Source organism: Capra hircus, chromosome 17 (genome assembly GCF_001704415.2).
Source record: "Capra hircus breed San Clemente chromosome 17, ASM170441v1, whole genome shotgun sequence".
Taxonomy (NCBI): domain Eukaryota; kingdom Metazoa; phylum Chordata; class Mammalia; order Artiodactyla; family Bovidae; genus Capra; species Capra hircus.
Genome location: NC_030824.1, coordinates 17,218,418 through 17,242,790, shown reverse-complemented (window position 1 = coordinate 17,242,790; position 24,373 = coordinate 17,218,418). Strand labels below are relative to the sequence as shown.

Genomic DNA, 24,373 nt, shown 5'->3' with positions numbered 1-24,373 from the left:
CAAAGCTAGTCTTACTGGCTGCTAGGGATACAATTCAGCAGGGTCTGGGAGGTCCCTGGGAGCCAAGGGCTAGTTACTGGGCAAATCCGACCTGGAGCACTGTTACCTGAAGTTGTAGCCAGGGTACAAGGACTCCTTGGCGGTCTTGTCGTCAAGGCGACGGAAACTGTATTTTGGACGGCAGTGATGGAACCATCTGTCCAGGTTGCAGTCCCAGTAGATCTCAATGCCCATGATTCCTCCCTGGGGAAGAAAACAAGAGATAATCTCTAAGCCTCACTGGACGTGGGTTTTGCAGCCATCAGACATCTCCCTGCATAGTGATGATCACTGAAGGAAAAGTTTGCTTTTGAGGGTAAAAAATGCTGATAAAAAATTTCAGAGCCCTAGGTACCATCCAGTTTAACTCATACAGTGACTACTTTGGCAACTACAAATGCATCTCCCTGCTCCTCCTCCCACCTGGAATACACTACCATTAAATTTACTTTCCTAAAATAGAACTTTCAACAAGTAGTAGTAATGTTAGTCGCTCAGTCGTGTCCAACTCTTTGCGACCCCATGGACTCTAGCCCACTAGGCTCCTCCGTCCATGGGATTCTCCAAGCAAGAATACTGGAGTGGGTTGCCATTCTCTTCTCCAGGGGATCTTCCTGATCCAGGGATCGAACCCAGGTCTTTGGTATTGTAGGCAGATTCTTTACCATCAGAGCCACCAGGGAAGCCCAACTTTCAACAAACCCCTCCTGTAATCAGACATTATTAATGCCTCCACCCCCATTAAAAATTAAGTTGAAACTTATCATACTGGAATTCAGCATGTTCCATCACTTCCTCTCTGCTTATCTCCGAATTCTCCCTTGGAGAAAGCTGTTATGCCAGACTATGCTTTTCCCAGACACACTTTGCATTTTCACCTCTTTTTTATTTTAAAATAAAGCTGTATCTCAACAGCTTTATTGAGATACAATTAACATACAATTCGCCCACCTAACATATACAATTCCACACTTTTTAGTGTATTCATGTATATCTGCAACTGCTACCACAGTCAATTTTACAGGATTTTCACTACCTCCAAAAGAAAACATGTAAACTTTAGTTATTACCCCTCTCAACACTGCTGCTGCTGCTGCTAAGTCGCTTCAGTCGTGTCCAACTCTGTGCAACCCCAGAGATGGCAGCCCATCAGACTCCCCCGTCCCTGGGATTCTCCAGGCAAGAACACTGGAGTGGGTTGCCATGTCCTTCTCCAATGCATGAAAGTGAAGAGTGAAAGTGAAGTTGCTCAGTTGTGTCCGACTCTCAGCGACCCCATGGACGGCAGCCCGCCAGGCTCCTCCACCCATGGGATTTTCCAGGCAAGAGTGCTGGACTAAGCAACCACGAATCTACTTTTTGTCTCTATAGAGTTCCTTATACTGAATTTTTCCATGAATGAAATCATGTAATACATTATCTTTTATGTCTGGCTTCTTTCGCTTAGCATAATGCTTTTAAAGTTCATCCGTTGTAGCAAGTGTCAGTACTTCATTCCTTTTTGTGGTGGAAGAATATTCCATTGTATGGATACACTACAGTTTGCTGGTCTCTTCATCCTTTGATGGACACTCGGGTTTTTTCTACCTTTTGACTATAATGAATAATACTGCTATGAATGTTTACGTACAAGTTTTTATGTGAATATAAGTTGTCATTTTTGGGGGGTACATACTTCAGAGTGGAATTTCTGGGTATGCTTTGCCAGAAATTTTAATCTTGGCCCCTGACCTTTTCTCCCAATGAAACATTTCTCCCACCCACTTCTCTAGCTAAATTCTGCTCATCCTCCAAGACCCAGCCAACATCCTTCCCCATCCACTCAAGCACCCGTATACTCCTCAATTCATGGTGACCTTTCTCTCCTCTAAACTTCCAAAGAATCTGCTCATCTCTTACCTATGCTTGGTACTTCTTTTTTTTCTACAGACATTTTTTGAGCACTGGCCATCATATTTCACTGAAGCTTAGACACCATTGCTTGTAAGACACACAGGGTTTTTTTTCTTTTTTTAATGTTCCTCCAAGGAAAAAACTGGTGTCAATTAAACTGTGAGACTCCATCAACTGAAAGCACTTACTGATTTCAAAATTATTAAAAGTGAAAAAAGATATCTCTGAATCGATGAAATTAGGCATTTCAACACAGTATGCTAGATGTAGTATTCTGAGGATACAAAAATAAGTAACAAAGAGGTTCTGACTTGGAGAGAGGAGAAACAATACAGAATAATCACAACTGCCTTTTATGGGGGGTCAGACACTAAGCCAAGCACTCTACCTCCTATAGCGTATTAATACCTTGGTCACTTGGCATCCATTTTCCCACCTTCTGGGAAAGCTACCTGGAATTTCCTTTAGGAAACAACTTTCCTAACTCTCAGTGGTTTGAATGGGGCTGTGACCTCTCCCAGAAGTGGGCACCTGACTCAGTCCTGGCCAATCAGGACAGTGCTTCCCTCTGGACCTGATGATTAGTTCAGATAGATTATGTGGCCCAAGGTAGGGTTAGCCAGAACTCTCCTTGAGACATTTTGCCAGAACCATAAGGTAAAAGGTCCTCTATTGGTTGAGACCACTAGCTATGGAGTGTGAAATTCTAAAGCAGCACTATCTAATAGGATTCTCTATGCTGATGGATATAGTCTATATTCATGCCCTATAAGACAGTAGCCAGTGGTTATTGAAATGATGCTAGTATGACCAAGGAAATAAGTTTTTAATTTCAATTAAGTTTGAGTCGCTGCATGTGATTTGTGGCCACCATATTGGATGGCAGAGTGCTCGAGCTTTGGTGGCTTTGACTTGACATATGGAGAATATCATCATTAAGGAAACAATCAAAAAATGAAAGGAGTCAGATTCCTGAAGACATCATTTGAGTTCTGGGATGCAGCTATGCCTAAATCTATCATACTCTTCATTCAGCCAACAAATATTTATTGACTGTCCATTATGTGCTGAACGTTATACAAAAAGGAACAACAACAACAAAAAGAGCTACCTTCATGGAACTTACATTCTAGTCAGAGAAAACAGACAACAGACAAATGGATATAATGTAGAATATATAGTATGTCAGATAATGCTTGGTACCAGGGATAAAAATAAACCTGAAAATGGCCTGCTAGAGGTGGGAATTGTCATTGTAAATGTAGCAGTAAGGGAAAGCGTCACTGAGCTATACTTGCATGAATACTGGAAGTAAGTGTAGGAGGCAGTTAATTCTATGTCTGGGGCTAGACTGTTCCAGGCAGAGGGAATAGCAAGGGAAAACTCTCAAGGTAGGAAGATGCTTTGGGTATACTAGAATGTTCATTCTACCTGGTCTTTCTACACAAGTTAACATGGTTCCTTTTTTGCTTAAGTCACTTGAATTTTGTTTCTGTTATTTGCCCCTAAATTACTTTTTATTTTTTGCTTAAATCACTTGAGTTGGATTTCTATAATTTGCGACTGGAATAATCCTGAGTAACCAAAGTGTGGTAGTCTGGATAATTGTCATTGTTAGTCTCTAAATTGTGTCGGACTCTTTGTGACCCCATGGGCTGTAGCCTGCCAGGCTCTTCTATCTGTGGGATTTCCCAGGCAAGGATACTGGAGTAGGTTGCCATTTCCTTCTCCAGGGGATCTTCCTGACCCAAGGGTTGAACCCACATCTCCTGCATTGGCAGGCAGATTCTTTTCCACTGAGGCACCAGGGAAGCCCAGCCTTAGTAATAGCCCCCGAAATATACCTAATCCTAGGTCCTAATCCCCGCATCTCTGAATATGTTACCTAAAATGGCAAAAGAGACTGCACCCATGCGTGCTCAGTTGCTTCAGTCGTGTCCGACTCTTTGTGACCCTATGGACTGCAACCCAACAGGCACCTCTGTCATTTGGATTCTCCAGGCAAGAACTCTCCTGGAGTGGGTTGCCATGCCCTCCTCCAGGGGATCTTCCTGACCCAAGGATCAAACCCACGTCTCCTGCATTGCAGGCAGATGTTTTACCACTGAGCCACTGGGGAACCCCCCAAAGAGATTGCTGCTGCTGCTGCTGCTACTAAGTCACTTCAGTCGTTTCCGACTCTGTGCAACCCCATAGACGGCAGCCCACCAGGCTCCCCCATCCCTGGGGATTCTCCAGGCGAGAACACTGGAGTGGGTTGCCGTTTCCTTCTCCAAAGCATGAAAGTGAAAAGTGAAAGTGAGGTCACTCACTCATGTGCGACTCGTAGCAACCCCATGGACCACAGCCCACCAGGCTCCTCCGTTCATGGGATTTTCCAGGCAAAAGTACTGGAGTGGGTTGCCATTGCCTTCTCCAAAGAGATTGCTGCTGCTAAGTCACTTCAGTCATTTCCGACTCTGTGCGACCCCAGAGACAGCAGCCCACCAGGCTCCCGTGTCCCTGGGATTCTCCAGGCAAGAACACTGGAGTGGGTTGCCATTTCCTTCTCCAATGCATGAAAGTGAAAAGTGAAAGTGAAGTCACTCAGTCATGTATGACTCTTAGCGACCCCATGGATTGCGGCCCACCGGGCTCCTGCATCCATGGGATTTTCCAGGCAAGAGTACTGGAGTGGGGTGCCATTGCCTTCTCCGAAAAAGACTGCAGATGTAATTAAATAAAGATCTTGAGAAGAGGAAATCTGGATTATCTGGGTGGACCCTATAAAGACATACTGATCTTTATGAACAGAGAGGCAGAGGGAGATTTAACACAGGATAAGAAATCAATGTAGGGGACTTCCCTGGTGATCCAGTGGTTAAGACTCCATGCTTCCAGTGCAGGGGGCACAGGTTTGATCCCTAGTCAGGGAACTAAGATCCCACATGCCGAAGAGCAAATAGGCCTGCAGGCCACAACAAAGGATCCCATGTGCTACAACAAGGACCCAGTGCAGCCAAATAGACAAATATAAAAATATTTTTTTAAAGAAAAGAAAAATGAAATCAATGTGACCACTGAAGCAAGATGCTATGCTGGTGGCTTTGAAGCAGGAAGAAGGAAGGGGCTATGCGCTAAGAAATGCAAGGAATGCAGTTTTGAAAGATGGGAAAGGCAAGGAAATGGATTCTCCCGTAGGGCCTCCAGAGAGAGCATGGCTCTGCCGGTATCTTGATTTCGGCCCAGTGATACTCATTTTGGACTTCTGACCTCCAGAAGTATAAAAATGTGTTGTTTTAAGCCACAAAGTTTGTGTTAATTTGTTACAGCAGCCACAGGAAACTAATAGATGAAGAGTCTCACACATACGGTTGTTGTGGGATTAGATGTGGTGATACAGGAAAAGTCCTTGTCACTGAACATGGATTTACAAAATCCTCCATAAATTTGAGCATATTATTAAGACCCAGTGGTCCAGCCTCTTGGCCATTTGTCATCCTCCATCCCTTGACCCACCCTCCCCACGTTACACTTTACAAACAGGCATCACCAACCTGAATTGCCACTTCTGAAAAATTATCTCCTGTTTCTTGGAAGATATCTCCTAGTCGGAAAATGGGACACTGTGGATCCCGAGTCTTGTGAAACGTGCAAGTGCTGTTTAAATCCGGCAAGATGTTTCTCCTGCACATGATGGAAAGCAAACAAGCATCTCTATTGAATTGAGATCCATCTCTTTCATGGGAGTGAACCAGTGTGGTACCTGGCACCGTGAGGGCCTCCAACGATCCTGCCTTCTGGGATTCACACCCTTGTGTATTCCCCGCTTACACTGTCCAGTGTTGGTCTGTGTGGCCAGTAATATATGACAGAAGTGATGGTGTGTCACTTTTGCATTTAAAAATACAGTGGCTTCTCTCCTGGTTACTATCTTGCTTGCTTGCTCTTTGGCTTGGATCACTTGCTCTGGGAAGCCAGCCACCATGTCCCAAGGGGACTCAAGCAGTCCAAAGGAGAAGTCCACATGGTGAAGAACTGAGTTCTCCTGATGACAGTCACTTGAGTGAGCTTGGAAGAGGATTTTCCAGCCTCAGTCAAGTCTGGAGATGGCTGCAGCCCCCATTGACAGTTTGACTGTATCCTGAGAGACCCCGAGCCAGAACCTCCCAATGAAGTCATTCCCAGATGTCACTCTGAGATGCCCAGAAACTATGTGATAAAATTAAAGTTTGTTGTTTTTAGCTTCTAAGTGTTAGGGTGATTTGTTATGCAACAGTAGATAACAAATACAGCCAGACATTCTGGGCACTTACGTGGTGTAATTGTGGCCAGGGAAGTCGATATTATTCTTGATGAGTACAGTAAAGTTTTCAGCACTGACCAAGAGCGCAGGCCTAAGAGAGAGAAATGCAAAATGGGGGATCAGTGACTACAGGGACCAAGGGAGTCAGTGAGCCACTGACCAGAGGCTCTGATTTCTTGCTTGGGTCAATATGATGTTTGGAGAGAAATGCAATCCAGTGGGCAAAACCTTCCAAAATTCTCCAGCTTCTCCAGGAAGAATTTCTCCCTTCTTAAGACTCCATGGAAGGAGTTCCCTGGTGGTCCAGTGGTTGATAATCCTTGCTTCCACTGCAGGGGCACGGGTTCGATCCCCGGTTGGGGAGCTAAGATCCCACAGCTGTGTGAGGTGGCATAAAAAAAGACTTCATGGCATTTACTGTAATACTTCTCACTCTGATATAATGGTATGTCTAGGTATGCACAGTGGTGTGTTGGTAAATGTTTAAAAACCAGCTCTCCAGGAAAACAATAAGTCCTGAAATTGTAGCAGTTACTGACTATTGTGGTATAAATACCCCCACCATCGCTGATTTCAAGTTACCAGTAGAACATCACTGAACTGGAATTGGGAAAGGGATGAGCATAAATGGCTCAGAGCTGGTATAAGCCAGCTCCAGCACACTCCTGTTTGTATTTTCCACAATAAGCTTGGTGATCCTGCAGGGCTGAGACAATAATTTTCTCATCTTGGCATCCTCAGCCTTTAGCACAGGGCCACACATACATACTTGACGCTATCATTCACTCTCTAGAGGCTCTGATTAGTATAAAATCCTCCATGAGTGAGAGGAACCCAAATTCTAGACTGCCGGAAGATCCACCCACCATCCATGCATTCATTCATTCAACAAATATTTATTGTATCAGGAATGGGGCTGGGCCCTTGAGACACAGTGATGAACAAGACAATCGAGGTAAAGGTGGAGAGAACAGGCTCCCTAAAATGATGCCACTGGTATTCTGTTGCCTGGCACACCTGAGTAGGTGGCAAATATACACTGGGAGAAGCACAGGCTAAAGGTGGAGGGTATTTGGAAGAGAACATCAAGAATAATCTGCTCTGGGGGCTTCCCTGGTGATCCAGTGATTAAGACTCCATGCTTCCAGGGCAGGGGACAGGGGTTCCTTCCCTGGATGAGGAACTAAGATCCCAGATGCCACAAAGCAACTAAGCCTGGCCGCTGTAACTACTGAGCCCACACACTGTGGGGCCCGTGCTGTCACAAAGATCCTGTGTACCGCAACTAAAATCCGATACGATCAAAATTTTTTTAAAAAAAGAATGATCTGCTTTTTATTTCAGGACTTCCAAAGCCCAACTTTGGCTCTACTGGGGATGTAATTATAGAGAACACTGTCATTTTTGCCTTTCTACATCAATTCCCCCCCTCTAGCAGTAGCACCTCAATTTTTTCCCTTTTGGAAAGCCAGTTCTCTTCCACTCTCAGTCCACTCTCATCTCCTGCCCATCCCTTACAGCTCCCAGGGTGGGCATATGACCCGGAGCTGGTTTAATAGTGTAATCCACAGAGTCCAAAAGTCTGTTCTTTACATCTGTGTCTCTTTTGCTGTCTTGCATATAGGGTCATCTCTGTGGGAGAAAGTGAGAGTGGGATGATTTGAGAGAATAGCATTGAAACATGTATATTACCATATGTGAGTCAAAAACACAAGCCAAAAATTAACAGTCCCTTTTTTTTTTTTTCTGAAGCCAGTTGAAGTTATATTGTCACTTGCACACACACACAATCTTATTTACAACAGATACCTAATATTTGCGAGACCCTTTGCCTTTAGAACATTTCAAACTTCTGGGCAACATGCTCAGAATCAAAGGACTAAACAGTCCCCTTTATTTCTCTTTCATGACACTTAAAAATTTCCTCTTCAGAATGACAGCCCTCTGTGCATGTGTCTTATCTCTTCTATTAGATTGCAAAACCCTTGGGACCCGCTCCATATCTGGGTCTTCTTGTATTTTACAAAAAAAAACCAAGCACAGTTCTCCCTACTATCTGATAATGAATGTGCTGGAGAAACAAATGAATCATCTTTGTAATGCTTCTCTATAACATATGAGAAACTGAAGCTAAGGGAGTTACTTGTCCAGGGTCATGTAAAATTGCAGCCCAGGTCACAGAACATCAGAGATGCACGGTATTTATGTGATAAATGAGTTGCTGGCAGAGCCAGGACTGAAAATCACAGGTAATCAAGAAGCTCTTGCCTTGAACCAGGGCCTTCTTGAATGTAGGCTTGTGTCCCTCCTGGGTCTTGGATAATTTCCTCTGGGACAAAGAATCTTCCCTGACCTACAAATGAACCTGGGCGGTGCCATTAGCGAGTGAGAGCCAGACAAGCTGGTACTGCCTGGTGCTTCCCACTCCTACGTCAGGAACTTTTGCCTGAAGCTTCTAAAAAGTTAGTTCGGGGAAGTTTTCTCTTTGCCCCATAGATGCTGATGGTGGGTCCCTGAGTCACATTTCTCTAGAACTACACTGTCCACCGTCCCCTAGGCACGTGTGGCATGTGTGACTATTTAAATTGTGTCTGTGTGCTCAGTCTCTCAGTCGTGTCCAACTCTCTGCGACCCCACTTACTGTAGTCCTCCAGGCTTCTCTGTCCATGGGATTCTCCAGGCAAGAATACTAAGTGGGTGGCCATTTCCTCCTCCAGGGGATCTTTCCGACCCAGGGATTGGACCCATGTCCCCTGCACTGGAGGCAGATTCTTTCCCACTGAGCCACTGGGGAAGCCCGACTATTGAAATTAAATTAAACTCAAAATTCAGTTCAGTTGTGGTAACCACATTTCGGGTGCTTAATAGCCACATGTACCAGTAGGTGCCAGACTGGATGGTGGAGGTACAGAATTTTGCTGTCATTGTAGAAAGTTCCATTGGACAGTGCTGGTCTAGAACCACCACACGTCTAGGGGCAGATCATGTGTGCGTTTATGTATTACTGGGCACTTTACAGTGTGCCAAGCACAGGGCTCACTGTGCAATCACTGTGCAGTTATCATCTCACTTAATTCTCACAACAGCCCAGTAAGGTTGATACAGTTATTATCCTCATTTTATTTTTAACTGAAAAAAATATATTTTAGCCACGCTGCTTGTGGGATCTTAGTTCGACCAGGGATGGAGCCTGCGCCTCCTGCATGGGAAGTGCAGAGTCTGAATCACTGGGTCTGCTGGGGAAGTCCTGTTATTCTCATTCTAAAGACAAGGAAACTGAAACCCAAAGGCGTTAAGGCACTTGTTCAAGGTCACATAGCAAGGGTGCATTAAAGCCTGGATTTGAATCCAGCTCTCCTTATTCTCTGCTGAAATGCAGTCCTCCCAGTGTTTTCTGAGGTTTAACATCAAGTTCTGCCTTCTGGCCCTGACCTTGAGAAGAATCAACACAGGGGAACACCAAATGTATACGTCACTGTGAACGTTTAAGAAAACTTCCTTTCCCTTCCCTTCCTTCTCTCCTCCCTTCCCTTCTTCCTTTTTCCTATTTCCCTCCCACCTTCTCTTCCTTAATCACTCAGTACAGACACTGACAGTCAGAGTGGTCCCTGCTATAGCACTGGAGGTGGTGTCTGGAGGTGCCCTGGAAAGTGCTGGAACACTCAAGGGGCAGGGGGCACCCAAGGGTGTTCAAGGTAGTAGCTATTTACCAGCTGGTCCAGAATTATGTCAGTATTTTGACCACAAGCAAGGCCCTCCCAGAGACCACTAGTGTGTCTGGCCTGGGAGTCACTAAGCCAGTAAGACCTGGGACTTGGGGAGGGAGGGTGGTGCTGAGAAGGGAAGATGGGGCAGTGCCTCGCAGGGCTTCGTCTGCTTGAAGCTGCGGGCCACTGTGTCTGTCCCCTCCCTACAACTCACGCCGGAGCCTTTTCCGCTGCCTCGACAGGACACCAGGCGAAGACTTCACAGGTCTTCTGCTTCTCTTTATAATCTACACACCTGCCAGTCTGGATTCCTGTGAAGGGTCAAGGGGTTGTAGAAGCACAGGTGTGAAAGAACCGTGGGAGGAAACTCCACTCCACTCAAGCAAGAGGCTGCTTCTCAGTTCAAGCAGTTTTAGTTTCTGTGTAACCTCATCCAAACCACAGGCTTACATAAGAAAAACCAAGCAAGCAACACGTCGAACGGTAAGGTTTTCAAAGAAGGATCAAAGAGAAGACATAAAGACCACAGATGCTGTTAGATTTTTGCTTGCTTGTTTGTTTCTTCACAAGAAAAGATGCCTGAGAGGGAGGCAGAACAGGGTGTATTCTTTTGCCTGGTATAAATGGACTAGCACATGGCTTCTAAACAGACATCTGAGTTCCTCCAGGTGTGTACAGCATGGACCAGGATGTACAGGGCCATGCAGTAAGCATGGCACGTCTTCCTGGAGTATCAGTGTCACTAACAGATATCTGAGGGGAAAGTTAAATAGTAAGTAGCGTTAGTTAACTCTCCTCCAACTCAAATGCACAAACATTGTGGAATGGAATTGAATATTCATATGCCTTTCTGTATACATGTGTGTTATAAACTGGCTTTTAAGGCAATGGCACCCCACTCCAGTACTCTTGCCTGGAAAATCCCATGGACAGAGGAGCCTGGTGGGCTGTAGTCCATGGGGTCGCTACGAGTCGGACACAACTAAGTGACTTCACTTTCACTTTTCTCTTTCATGCTTTGGAGAAGGAAATGGCAGCCCACTCCAGTGTTCTTGCCTGGAGAATCCCAGGGACGGGGGAGTCTGGTGGGCTGCCGTCTATGGGGTCGCACAGCGTCGGGCACGACTGAAGCGACTTAGTGGCAGCAGCAGCAGCAGTGATAAAGAACCCACCTGCCAATGCAGGAGACGTAAGAAACATGGGTTCAATCCCTGGGTTGGGAAGACCCCCTGGAGGAGAGCATGGCAACCCACTCCAGTATTCTTGTCTGGAAAATGCCCATGGAAAGAGGAGCCTGGAAGGCTACAGTCCATAGGGTTGCAAAGAGTTGGACACAACTAAAGTGACTAAGCATATGTTGTAAACACTGATGGCTGAAGAGGATGTGGAGAAAAGGGAACCCTCCTACCCTGTTGGTGGGAATGTAAACTGATGCAACCATTATGGAGAACATACAACCATTATGGAGAACAGTGTGAGATTCCTTAAAAAACTAGGAATAAATCTACCATATGACCCAGCAATCCCAGTACTGAGCATATACCCTGAGAAAGTCACAGTTCTAAAAGACACATGCACCCCAATGTTCATTGCAGCCCTGTTTAGAATAGCCAAGATATAGAAGCAACCTAGATGTCCATCTACAGATGAATGGATAAAGAAGATGTAGTACATATACACAATGGAACATTACTCAGCCGTATAAAAGAGCGAATGAGTCAGGTCTAGTGAGGTGGGTGAACCTAGAGCCTGTTGTACAGAGTGAAGTAAGTCAGAAAGAGAAAAAGAAAAATCATATATTAACTCACATATATGGAATCTAGAAAAATGATATCAATGAACCTATTTGAGGGGAAGGAATGGAGAAGCAGATGTAGACGATGGACTTGTGGACACAGTGGGCTAAAGAGAGGGTGGGACGAATGGAGAAAGTAGCATTGACATATATACACCGCCATGTGTAAAACAGATAGCTGATGAAAAGTCGCTGTATAACACTGGGAACCCAGCCTGGTGCTCTGTGATGACCTAGAGGGATGGAAAGGAGGGAGGGGAGAGAGGCTCAGGAGGGAGAGGATGTATGTATATCATGGCTGATTCAAGTTGTTATATGACAGAAACTAACACAACATTGTAAAGCAGTTTTCCTCCACTTAAAACAAAACAATATTTTTACTTTTTCTTGTTCTCTTTTTGCGAAATCTGTTTTAATTTTATGTGCCTTTTTTAAGTTAAAACAAGATCTCTGGAAACTCTGAAGGTTGATATTGCCTCCAGGGGCCCTGGGCGGGGTACGCATTCATGCTTCTCAACCTTTGGGGAAATTCAAGAGGAAACGTGTAGAATACTCAGATGATGCTACTGGGCATTCAAATTTCTATCAGTGAGAACACTAAAGGGGCTAATTCTGTGAGGTTTTCAGGAGCTGCCCTCACTGGAAATTAGAGTCACATTCATAGTCAGCAGTTGGTCCTCTGGGTTCAGAGTCAAGGCATGGGGCAGGCACAGGCCCATCCATGGCCCAAGGAAGGTGGATGAAGGCAGCTGAGAGCCAGAAGCTAAAGAGCTGGGCTTCTCAAACATCACCAGGATTCCAGACCATCCCCCTGCAGGTCTCAGAAAAAGAAATAGAACATACCTTTGCTCAGTGGGCCCAGCCATCCCTTTTTACAGCCCCGATCAGAGGAACAGAGCGTCCTGCGGGTGGGGTACTGCAGAAAGAAGGACAAAATAGTGGGGAATAAATTGTGTCTCTAAGATATAGGAGAACAGATGTCTATGTTCACACAAACATTTGTGTGCAGATAATGCTCAAAAATCGAAACAGCCCAAACAGCCACCAATAGATGAACGGACAACTAATATCTAGGACATTCATGCGATGGAATGTTGTTATTTGGCTATGAAAAGGAATGAATGAAGTACTGATACCTGCTACAGTGTAGATGAAACTTGAAACATGATGCTAAGTGAAAGAAGCCAGACAGGAAAGACCACGTATTGTATGGTTCTGTGTATATGAAATGTTCTGAACAGGCAAGTCCATAGACAGAAGGGTGATCGGTGGTCGCCAGGAGCTGAGGGAAGTAGGGTACTGAGAGTGACTGCTAGTGGGTATGATATTTCTTTTTGGAATGATGAAAATGTTCTGGAAACTGACTGAGATGATGTTTGCCCAGTTTGGTGAATATACTAAAAACCACGGAGCTAAACGCTTGAAAATGGTGTGTTTTATGGTACATGACTTATATCTCAATAAAAAATAAAAATAGGGACTTCCTTGGTGGTCAAGTCGCTAAGACTCCGCACTCCCAATGCAGGAGGCCAGGGTTCGATCCCTGGTAAGGAAACTAAATCCCTCTCACTGCTACAAAGATTTCACATGCAGCAATGAAGATCCTGCATGCTGCAACTAAGACCTGATGCAGCCAAATAAATGAATACTTTTAAAATTAATAAATATATAAAAATAAGTAAAAGTCTAAGAAGCATATGCCAGGGGCCACTTTCAGGGAACAGCCCTTGGTTTGGAGATCAGGGGCCTGGATCATGCAGCCTTGTGGCTGAGGAACCAAGTGAAGCAGACAGGTGCAATGGCTCAGCAGGAAATGTGGAAATGAAGGATTCCAGCCAGCCCTCTCTCCTGGCCTGAGAAAAATGAGGTCAGTCAGCTTCTAAGACTAAGGGCTGAGGGCAGAATGAGGAAAAGAAAAGTGAGATGGCTTGTTTATGCATTCTCGACTTCCCGATTTCTGAGGACCAGGTTTAATGGTCAGTCTTAGGGAGACCAGGAGTTTCGTGAAAATAGGCTCTTCCGTGCAGTGTTACAGAAATTCAGGGGAGGGCCCAGGCTTGGACGCAGGTGCAACCAGGTTTGGCAATAGCTGCACCATTTTCTAGTTGAGTGGCCTCAGCCAGGTTACTTTGCCTCTCTGCACCTCAGTTTCCTCACCCCTAGAAGGGGAATGGACAGATTTGTCTTATATGGTTGCTGTGAAGATTAAATGAGTTATGATGGGAAAGGGGTTAGCCCGTGGCTTTTGCTTAGTGAATGTTTCCTGTAGTTTTCAATCTCTTTCACTTTCATGTTCTCTTTTCTTCCCAAGTTGCCTTCTTCCTGTCACCCAGCATGTCCTTGGTTTGCTGCTTTTGTGATCCCCAACTATATTGTGAACCCTTTGAACACAAAGCCTGGGTTGTGTCTTTGTAGTCTGAGTGTCTGACACATAGTCAGTCTGGATAAACATGGAAAGAATGAATAAATGATCATTCACTGTGACTCATGGGAAGTTACGTTATTTTGATTATCGACTGGAAAGAAATCTCAGGAAAGAAGATAAACCGACTCTATTTTACTCTCAAGGTGAAATTCCAAAATTAAAAAAAAAAAAAAGAAGAAACAATAGACATTCTAATCATCTCTTTTGTGATTGTCACATGCATCAACAATGGCCACAAATTCTTTGTCACTCTTGCCATTGGGAGGTAGAGCATCTTCCCTTCCCTTTGAAGCTAGGTCTGACTCTGATTGAATAACCAACAGAAGGCAGTGGGAGTAACGCTGTGTCAGCTCTAGTCCTGAGCTTGGGAGGCCTGGAATCTTCTTTTGGTCTGGCGGATCCTGAGCTGCTGTGAGGAAGTTTGGAAAGACTACGTGGAGAGACCCTGAAAGGAGGAGAAGCCTTAAGAATCCCCAGAGAGGAAGAGAAGGCCAGCCAAGCCCAGGCCGTGAGAGCCCCCACACAGATCCCAAGATCAGCAGAACTGCCCAGCAGAGCTCTCTCAACCACCGAACTATGAGAGTTCCTAAAATGCTCATGGCTTTAGGGACGTCCCTAATGGTTGAGTGGTTGAGACTTCACCTTCTAATGCAAGGGGTACAGGCTCGGTGCCTGGTCAGGGAGCTAAAATCCCACATGTCTCACGGCCAGAAACACAAAACATAAAACAGAAGCAATATTGTAACAAATTCAGAAAAGACTTTTTAAGAAATGGTCCACATAAAAAAAAAATTAAAAAAAGAAATGCTCGTGGCTTAAAGTCCAGCAGGTTCAGGGTAGTTTGTTATGTAGCAATAGATTATTAGGACCAATGTCTCTTCATTTCGGTGTACACCTGGGGCTTGGCCATTTACTGGAGACAGATGTCAAGCCCTATCCTTGACTTCCACCTTCCAGTAAGAGTTGCGGGGCGGGGAAGGGGGGTGGGGGTCGGGGGGTGGAAGGGGTGGCTGTCAATATGCAAAGAGAGGAGGCAAATTTCCCACTAGAGCAACCCAAATCAGCTCAGATCACAGATTAAAATCCCAAGAGTTACAATATTCTCCAGGCTGGGATTGCCTCCACGGAACTCAGTCTGAGTGACAGCCTGTCTGAGAAGGAGTAACTTGTCATTTGGGTCATAACAGCTCTCATTGGAGTGCATTTTCCAATGCATCATGCCTTGTTTCCAGCCTGTCACAGAAATTCGCTCATTGTTTCAATAATCCCAAGACCTAGGTTTTGCAATCAGCCCCATCTTGCAAATGAATACACCAGGACACAGAGCCGTGAAGTTACCTGCCCAGAGTCACAAAGGTAATAAATCAAGTTTTGAACCATTTGTAGTCAAGCTCCTAAAACCCAGGCTCTTAATCTCTGTGCTATCCTGACTCTCTTCCTTGACTTCTTTTACAAGTCTCTTTATTGATTTCTTGTAAGTCTCAATAACTTGAAAAGCATTTGTGAAAAGTGCCACGGCAGGGGTGGGGGAGTGGGGGCCGGGGAGGAGGAGTGTGAGTAGCAATTTCAGAATATGGGACAAGAGGGAACCAAAGGCCCCAACTGGATTCAACTTTGGATGCTGCTGGGTAGGGAGACGGAAAGGAATATTTAGTTGGACAGGCAGCTGGCTACTTCATTAGAGTAGCAGGGACATTTAACGGGAAGTGGAGGTGAAATAAACGTCGAGAGGTCTCTTTTTAGGGGAGCATTATTGAGACAGACCTGAAGGGAACGTTCGCTTATTTCCAAATTTAGGTAGAAATGATGGCAAGGACTGTGATGCGAGAGGGCGTATCCACACTGAGCTCCCAGACACTCAGAAATCTAGGCGTTGTCACCAGAGAGAGCTGATGAGCAAGACCCACAGGCAAGGCTGGTCTTCCCCACAGGCGCTGCACCTCACCTCTCGGTGTTGGGACAGTCCCTGGTAAAACACAAGTGTCTTACTTGAGAGGGGAACAACAGGAGGGTGTTGCCTAGGAAGACATCACTATAGACAAACTGATCAGAATAGCTAGTTGTCATTTTATAGAGCAGTGAACAAGACTGGGATGGGACAGAATAAGATACACATGTTTTTATAGGGAAGAAAGTTTTCCAGAAGAAGGCAGAAGGTTGAGAGAGAGTACGGAGAGGGCAAAGCAAGGTGGGGAAAGAGTGAGTGCAATGAAATATCAAACTTGCACTGTCTGACATCTTCCCAGGCTGGCCCTGCAGGCAGTTCACAGTGAACAATGGGAGAGTTGTGAATGAGAACAGCTGGATTCTAAGTTTGGCTCTGCCTCCAGCAAGCTGTGTGATATTGGGAAGGTCACTGATCCCAATATCAGTACTGATCTTTGTGCTGACCTGTAAAATAAGGCTGGGAGTGCTGCTACCCCCCTAAAGTTGTTGTGAGGCTCCACTAAAACATGAGACACTATGCAAATGCCAAGGTTCCATGCTGTCCCAAGCTGCTCCAGGAGCAAGCGACGGAGAAAGCAGGCCTCGAGCTGCACAGGCTCCTAGTGCTACAGCTGGAGACCCAGGGCGACAGACAGAGATCTGGTGGTTACAGAGCGAGAAATGCAGGGTCTTCTCACCCTTACCAGCCAGCCCACATCTACACCCCTGCTCTGTAGCAAGCAGAGGCTCAGTCAATATTTGTGGGCTCCACAACACCCCTAGTCCCAATTTCCATTTTCTCTGACCTGTGCCTCCTCCAGAAACTCTTATCACCCATCCCTCTCTCCTTACCTCAGGACACAACCCTTGCTCTTGGCCTTCTGTCTTGAGAAAGTTTGTCATCATAAAAAAGGAGTTCCCCTGCAGAGAAAAAGGAGAGAAGGCAAAATGGCAAGCCCTTTGAGAACAGAACTGCTTAATCATAGTAATCCAACTGGCTAAGTGCCTGGGGGCGAAACTTTCCACTCTTCTAAGCTTCAGTCTAGAAATCTGGGTCTGGAAGCAAATCGACTACCCAGAGCGCTTAATATCCAAGCTGGATGAGCCGCCCTGCTGAGCCGAGGGAGAGCGGAGGAACATTCAAATTGATTGAGCACTCATTTTCCATTCCAGCCTCAAAAGCAGCCTTTTCATTTTGGGGGGACACAGTAAGTCCCATTACATTGAAAACCAAAAGATGTGAGGAGGCAGAGGTGGGGGTGTTACCTCCATCAAAATGCTATTCAGATTATCCAGGACTTTAATGAAAGGGTCATAGGGCATCCCACCACCTGGGCAATAAATAGGTGGAGATTTTAATGACCCTCTGTTAGAAACAAATGGATAGCAGCTTGGCTTTTATGGTTTTTCAAAGCTTTCCAGCTTCCAATGGGCCCTTTTGTCCCTCTTACCACCCCTCTCCATCTGTTCTTTGGTGTTCTCAACTCCACTTCAACCTCTCCCTCTTGAGAATTCTACGTTCATTTTATCTTTTTTGCAGATTGAGACAATCTCAAGCCCTTTCACACCTTTCCATTCTTTGTCATCTGTAGCCTTCCCTTGTCCAAAACTGTAGCCAAGAGTTTTCCTGGAGACATTTTTGTTGATAAAATGCCACACAAACAATATAGAAGGGCTCGTCCCCTCAAGGCAGAAAGTTCTTTGCCCTTCTAGATCTAGGCAAAACTTGCTGACTTGATGGCCCTGCTTCTGACAAGCTATGTATAAATAAAGTTTGAGTGAATCAAATCATGTTTTCAACGCACCAGGACACAGTGCTATTTTGAGAAACCCTGTAGGAATTGATAAAGCAAAGTGTCATCTCCTTTGAGTTGCTGCATCTGACCCAATTTTGCAATTTTTAGGTTTTCTCAGTTGGGATTTTCACAGAGCTTTTTAAATGGGGCCAATGTTTTTCTGGAGCGAGTCTCTAGGTCCCAGGGGAGGAGGAAGAGGCCCTGGGGAGAGTGACCAGGGATGACTCCTGGGAGGATGCTGACAGGTGCTTACCTGTAAGGGGAAGGTGTAATCCGCCATATCAAAGACGCTCTGCACAACCTTCTTCTGCCCATTCTCCATAATCTCCTTTTTCACCTCTGCTATCCCTTTTATCTTGCTGTGCACAGAACTGATGACAGGCTCTTTCCGTTGGTACCGCTTGTCACTCACCAAAGCAAAGCTAAATGACAGACACAGAAAAGCATCAGCGATTTTCTCAAGGGAGACACAGTGCCATGATTTTGGATGCAGGAATTGAAAGCCAGCTCCATTAAAATCCAGGCTTTGCTGGGTGACTTTGGGCAAGTGACTCACCTTCTCTGTGACTCATTTTCCTTACCTGTAAAATGGGAAGAATAGTCATACCTACCTCATGGGGTTGTTTTGAGGATGGACTGAGAAACCCATGCAAACTCCTCAGCACTGTATCTGGCTCATAGTGAGCTTTCATCACGTGGAAACTGTTGTCCCCAATACCAGTCTCTAATATCACCTAATATAGACCTTAATTTATAGATAAGCAAATAGCAAAGTCCACCCCAGGTCAGTCCACCAGCTTTGTTCTGGGACTCAGTAACGCATTAGCATCTACCTAAGGGTTTGTTCCAGGTTTCCCAGATGGCGCTAGTGGTAAAGAACCTGCTGCCTAACACAGGAGACATAAGAGACCTGGGTTCAATCCCTGGGTCAGGAAGATCCTCTGGAGGAGGGCATGGCAACCTGCTCCAGTATTCTTGCCTGGAGAATCCCATGGACAGAGGAGCCTGGTAAGCTATAGTCCATAGTGTCACAAAGAGTCAGACACTTAAGAGTTTGTTTTAAAGGCTTTGTTTATTCATTGGGCATGTATCTGTTTGGTCTCTTCCCTCTGCTCAGCCTCTAATATCTGAATGTTGTTAGGCAGTCAGTAGCTGTCCTTTATGAGCTGACCTTGGGAAACAGAGATACTGTGGGCCAAGGCTTGGTCCCAGCTGTTCTCAACCTTGGCTGTACAGTGTAATTACTTAGGGAGCTTTCAAAATTGCAATTCCCTGGTCTCATCCCTGGAAACTCTGATTCAATAGGTCTGGGGAGTTATCCAGGTGCCTATATATTTTTCTAAAATTGATTCTAATACACAGTCAGGGTTGAAAACCCCTAAGAGACTCATTGGAAAACAGCTCACATTTGGCAATATGAAGTACTGTACATTTGAGGTGCATTCCCCATGCCCCAACAATTTCACTCTTAAATGTATGCCCCAGAGGAACCCTCAAAGAAGGTGCCCAACAAGTTATGTATAGGAAATTGTAAAGCTGCACTATTTATAATAGGGAAAACTAGAAATCATGGAAATATCCTTGAACACTGAATGGGTGAATAAATTGTTGGATTTATTCACTGGAATGTTCTGTAACAGTGAAAGTGAATGGAGAACTGCTTGCATCAATGTGGAAATAACGTAACATTGAGTAAGGAAAACATGCCACAGAATGAGATAGAGTTTAAAGAAATTAAAAATGATATTATATGCTCAAACAAATACCTGTCCACACATATTCATGGCACACTATTCACAATAGTCAAAAGGTGGAAACAACCCACACATTCATTAAAAGATGATGGACAATCATCTACCCATGAAAAGGAATGAAAGGAGACACATGCTGTCCTGTGGACGAACCTCAAAAAACTTTGTGCTAAGTGAAAGAAGACAGACACAAAAGACCATGTAGTGTATGATCCCACTTATATGAAACATCCAGAATAGGCAAATCCACCGAGACAGCAGACTGATGGCTCCCTGGGGCTGGCGGAAGGGGTAAATGGGAAGTACATGCATAATGAGGTTGCCATTGGGTTTCTTAAGTTTATTTCTGGCTCTGCTGGGTCTTCATTGTTGTGGGAGGGTTTCGTCTAGTTGTGGCGGGCAGGATAGGGGGCTGCTCTCTAGCTGCGGTATGCTGGCTTCTCATCACGGTGGCTTCTCTTGTTGTGGTGCATGGGTTTAGTTGCCCCACTGCGTGCGGAATCTTCCCAGACCAAGGACTGAACCCATGTCCCCTGCATTGGCAGGCGGATTCTTAACCATTGGACCCCCCAGGGAAATCCACATAATGAGGTTTTCAGAGAGCCCAATTTGAGATCCAATGAGCATATATGAGACAGAGCTATCCAGTGTACCATAGACAAATATGATGATGCTTGTTCAGCAGAGTATTTCAGCCTATCATCACAATGTGCGATGTTCTTCTGTGTTGGATATTGCAACAGTCTCCCAGAATAACCATGTGCATTTAACCCTCCATTTGGGAAGCTCAGTCTCTTGTTGTTGGTATGTCACTCATTCACATCCAACTCTTTTGTGATCACATGGGCTGTAGCCCACCAAGCTCCTCTGTCCATGGGATTCCCAGGCAAGAATACTGGAGTGGGTTGCCGTTTCCTTCTCTAGAGGATCTTCCCAACCCAGGGATTGAACCTGCATCTCCTGCATTGGCAGGCAGGTTCTTTACCACTGAGACACCTGGGAAGCCCTTAGTCTCTCATATTCATCCCCAAATGTATGACATGGTATAGATCAGCCTTAATGGAATCCAACCCTCTCAGAAATCAGAAAACTTGTCTTTATATATTCATGGTTCAGTGTCTTAAGACTCCACACTCCCAATGCAAGGGCCTAGGTTTGGTCCCTGGCCAGGAAACTAGATCCCACCTGCCACAGCTTAAAGGTCTAAAGATTTTAACGCGACTGAAAGGTCCTAACGCGACAAAAACTGGAAAAGATCCTATGTGCTGCAACTAAGAACTGATGTAGCCAAATAAAGAAATAAATGTTTTTCAAAAAGAATCAAAATGCTTCAGAGATGCATCAAAGAAAATAAAGAGGCAACAAAAGAGTCTGTATATGGAAAGAACATTCTAACGATTGTCCCAGCAGCTGTCTCCTGATCTCCTTGGTGAATCAGACAAGCCATGCCCCCTCTTTGGGTAAGGGATTTAGTCCCTGAATGGGGAGATAACTTGGACAGCAAAGAGATCAAACCAAATAATCCTAGTGGAAATCCACCCTGAATATTCATTGGAAGGACTGATGCTGGAGCTGAAGCTCCAGTACTTTGGCCATCTGATGCGAAGAGCCAGCTCATTGGAAAAGACCTTGATGCTGGAAAGATTGAACACAAAGGGAGCAAGGGTCTGCAGAGGATGAGATGGTTAGATAGCATCACTGACTCAATGGAAGTGAATTTGAGCAAACTCCCAGAGATAGTGAAGGACAGGGAAGCCTGGCATGCCACAGTCCATGGGGTGGCAAAGAGTCAGACACGACTTAGCGACTGAACAGCAACAACAACGGGGGGATAACTCCCTGGCTCCCTAATCCCTGTGACTGTTCAGCTCTAAGAAGCTACAATTCTCTGTATTTGGAAGAGCGCAAAACCACTGGTCCCTGGAGTGAACAGGGGCATGACGGAGCTGGGGGATTCAGCTGGGCCTTGTAGGATGGATAGGTGGAGATGGGGGAGAAGAAAGCTGAAGAGTCTGGGAAGACGAAAGAGAATAAAAGTGACAGGAGCCTGGGTCCTCACGGACCAGTCTAGCTGAAGAGGAGGGCTGCGGAGGGGCAGCAGGAGGACAGAAGGATGGAGGGGAAGGTCCGCTGGGGGAGTCCCCAGACTGGCACACTGCACCTGACTCACCAGTTGTAGACCACGATGCACACCATAAAGAGGTTTTTCAGAAACCCGATCCACGAATTCTCAATGAGAAGGACTTTCACAGACTTGACCTGGCACCTCAGGGGGGTTTGGCTGCATGCACCCATGGTGAGAGAGTCCTCAACGTGCCACGGGAAGGAAATGCCTCTCAGCAAAGCCAGACTTCACCCACGCAGTGCCTGAGCTCACTGAGCAAAGGTTAACGCTAGAGTGAAAGGGTGTGACCTGAACGTGAACCATCCTCCCATCCGGTTAACTGATGTCTACCCCAGGGCCAGTAGACTCCTGTGGGCCCCTAAGAGAACTGTGGGTCCTGGGCCCTCTGTGCCTCATGAAGTAGTTGAGCCTGCAGCCTCTGCAGCTTATATTTAAAATCCCAAGAGAAGAATCCGATTGTGTTCAACCCTGGTCCACTCAGCTGTGTGAGTGTGTGTGTGTGCGGGGGTGGTCAGAAAGGGGCCAGGGACAGTCAGAGATGTACTGCGAAGAAAGTGGAGGAGAGCCTGCACCCTGAAAGGCAAGTTAAATGCTGGCTTCCTGTGGCTGCTGTAATAAGCCACCAAGAACTTAGTGACTTAAAATAACACAAACATTTTTTCCTCTTAGATCTGGTGAGTCAGATGCCTAAAATCATTCTTAGAGGACTCAGATCAAGGTGACAGCAGGCCTGGTCCCCCCTGGAGTCTCCACTAGAGAGTCTGTTCTCACCTCTTCCAGGTTCTAGACCATCCCCAGGTTCCCAACCACAACTCTCTACCCTCAACTCTTCTTGTCACGTTTTCTTTTTTTCAACTTCAACTCTCTTGCCCCTCCCCCTTATAAGGACTCTTGTAATCATGCTGGGGCCACTCAGATAATCAAGAATAAGCTCTCCATCTCAAGACCTTGAACTTAATCACATCTGCAGAGTTCCTTTCATAAGGTACCATATTCACAGGTTCCAGAGATCAGGACATGGAGATTTGGCACGGGGTGGGGGGCATTATTCAGCCTCCTACAATATAGGCAGGGCTTCCCTGGCGGTTCAGCAGTAAAGAATCCACCTGCTGATGCAGGAGACGTGGGTTCAATTCCTGGGTCAGGAGGATCCCCTGGAAAAGGAAATGGTGACCCACTTCAGTATTCTTGCCTGGGAAATCCAATGGGGAGAGGAGACTGGTGGGCTATAGTCCATGAAGTCACTAAAGAGTGGGACACGACTTAGCTACTAAACAACAATATACCAAGCCCGTTCTACTCTGTCACACCATTCCTTGAGCTAGCTAATGAAGGGGGTTCAGTTTCTTGTTACTCACAGCTTGGCTAAGACAACATCTTTTCTTCCAATTCTCTTTGACTATTGCACTTCTTATCCACTATCTAGTTCATTTGGAAAAACCTTCCTTTTCATACTTCTTAAACTATCTCTCTCTTGTTCCAAAAACTCCTACTCGAGAACACAATACTTTCTATACATCCTACTATATGGAGAGAAGAGAGTGGGTCCTAGTCTGTTAGTTAATGTTTACCAATTAGAGGAAATATTAGACTGGCCAAAATTTTCATTTGGGTTTTTTCAGAACACAGTATAGGGAAATCCAAACGAACTTTTTGGCCAACCCAATATAATGGATAGGTGTAAAGGCATTGAGCTCAAAAACTCAGTTATACAGATATAGGCCATGGACCACCCAAATTGGCAGAGGTTTATCTTAGAGGCCCAACATTTTAAATAAGTCCAAACCCATATTAGCCAAAGTTGTGTTATATCCTCTAGGAAACAAAACCCAAAAAACTAGTGTCGTCTTAAGCTTTGGTGAGAGAAGTAGAATATTCTCCTTGAGGGTGGTGTTAAGCCAATGACCTATGCCCTAATTAGGCAAGAGGCAGAAGGAGCCTTGTGTTCAGGTCTTATGAGCCACACATTTAAAGAGAATCCCTTTGGTGGCTGTAAAAGTGTAAACTTCACATAAAAGCACAAAGAACATGAAAAGGTTCCAATGTTCTCCCTCTCAGAGGTTATCACTGTTGAAAATTTGTGCACATGTTCCTGATGCCTCTTTATGCCCCCACCTAGACACACAAACATGGCCACACTCTACATGCTGTTAAATAACTTGCTGTTTTTGCTCAATAATATATTAACTCTTTTCACAATAGTAGTGCAAAATGGATGATAAAGATAGATCTATAATATGTACCCACTTTGAATGGTTACAGGGTAATCTAGTGTTTAGGTTGGAACATATGAAATTGCCCATTTTGTAGACAAAGCTATAGAATATTGGCAATTCCATACGGTTCAGCCTAAGAGGTGAATAGTGAAAATTTGCCAGCTATTCTCTTACTGATGGATATTGAACTGGAACTTTTGTTCAGTTTTGTAAACATTTTTGGTAGCCCTGATATAGCTTTTACTATGTGTCAAGCACTCTTTTAAGCATATATTAATAACAAATACGAACTCTTTCCACTCTCACCTGCCCAAAAATAACCCTGTAAAGAAGGAGCAGTTTTACCCTCACCTTATAGCTGAGCAAACTGTGACACCAAGGAAGTGAGCCCAAGTTCACATGGTGCTGTAGACTC

At 45.2% G+C, this 24,373-nt stretch overlaps 1 protein-coding gene across 2 annotated transcripts in view; it reads right to left on the bottom strand.

Annotated features, from left to right (window-relative positions):
- P2RX7 (purinergic receptor P2X 7) overlaps positions 1–24,373 on the bottom strand; it is a 58,155-nt gene that overhangs the window by 18,298 nt on the left and 15,484 nt on the right. For both annotated transcript variants that reach the window (XM_013970662.2, XM_005691424.3), the window contains exons 2-8: positions 18,120–18,288; positions 16,923–16,991; positions 12,563–12,635; positions 10,139–10,235; positions 6,228–6,308; positions 5,469–5,598; positions 107–243 (exon numbers count right to left, since the gene is read on the bottom strand). In XM_013970662.2, the coding sequence (XP_013826116.2) occupies positions 107–243; positions 5,469–5,598; positions 6,228–6,308; positions 10,139–10,235; positions 12,563–12,635; positions 16,923–16,991; positions 18,120–18,288 (756 nt within the window). The remainder of the gene's footprint in view (positions 1–106; positions 244–5,468; positions 5,599–6,227; positions 6,309–10,138; positions 10,236–12,562; positions 12,636–16,922; positions 16,992–18,119; positions 18,289–24,373) is intronic.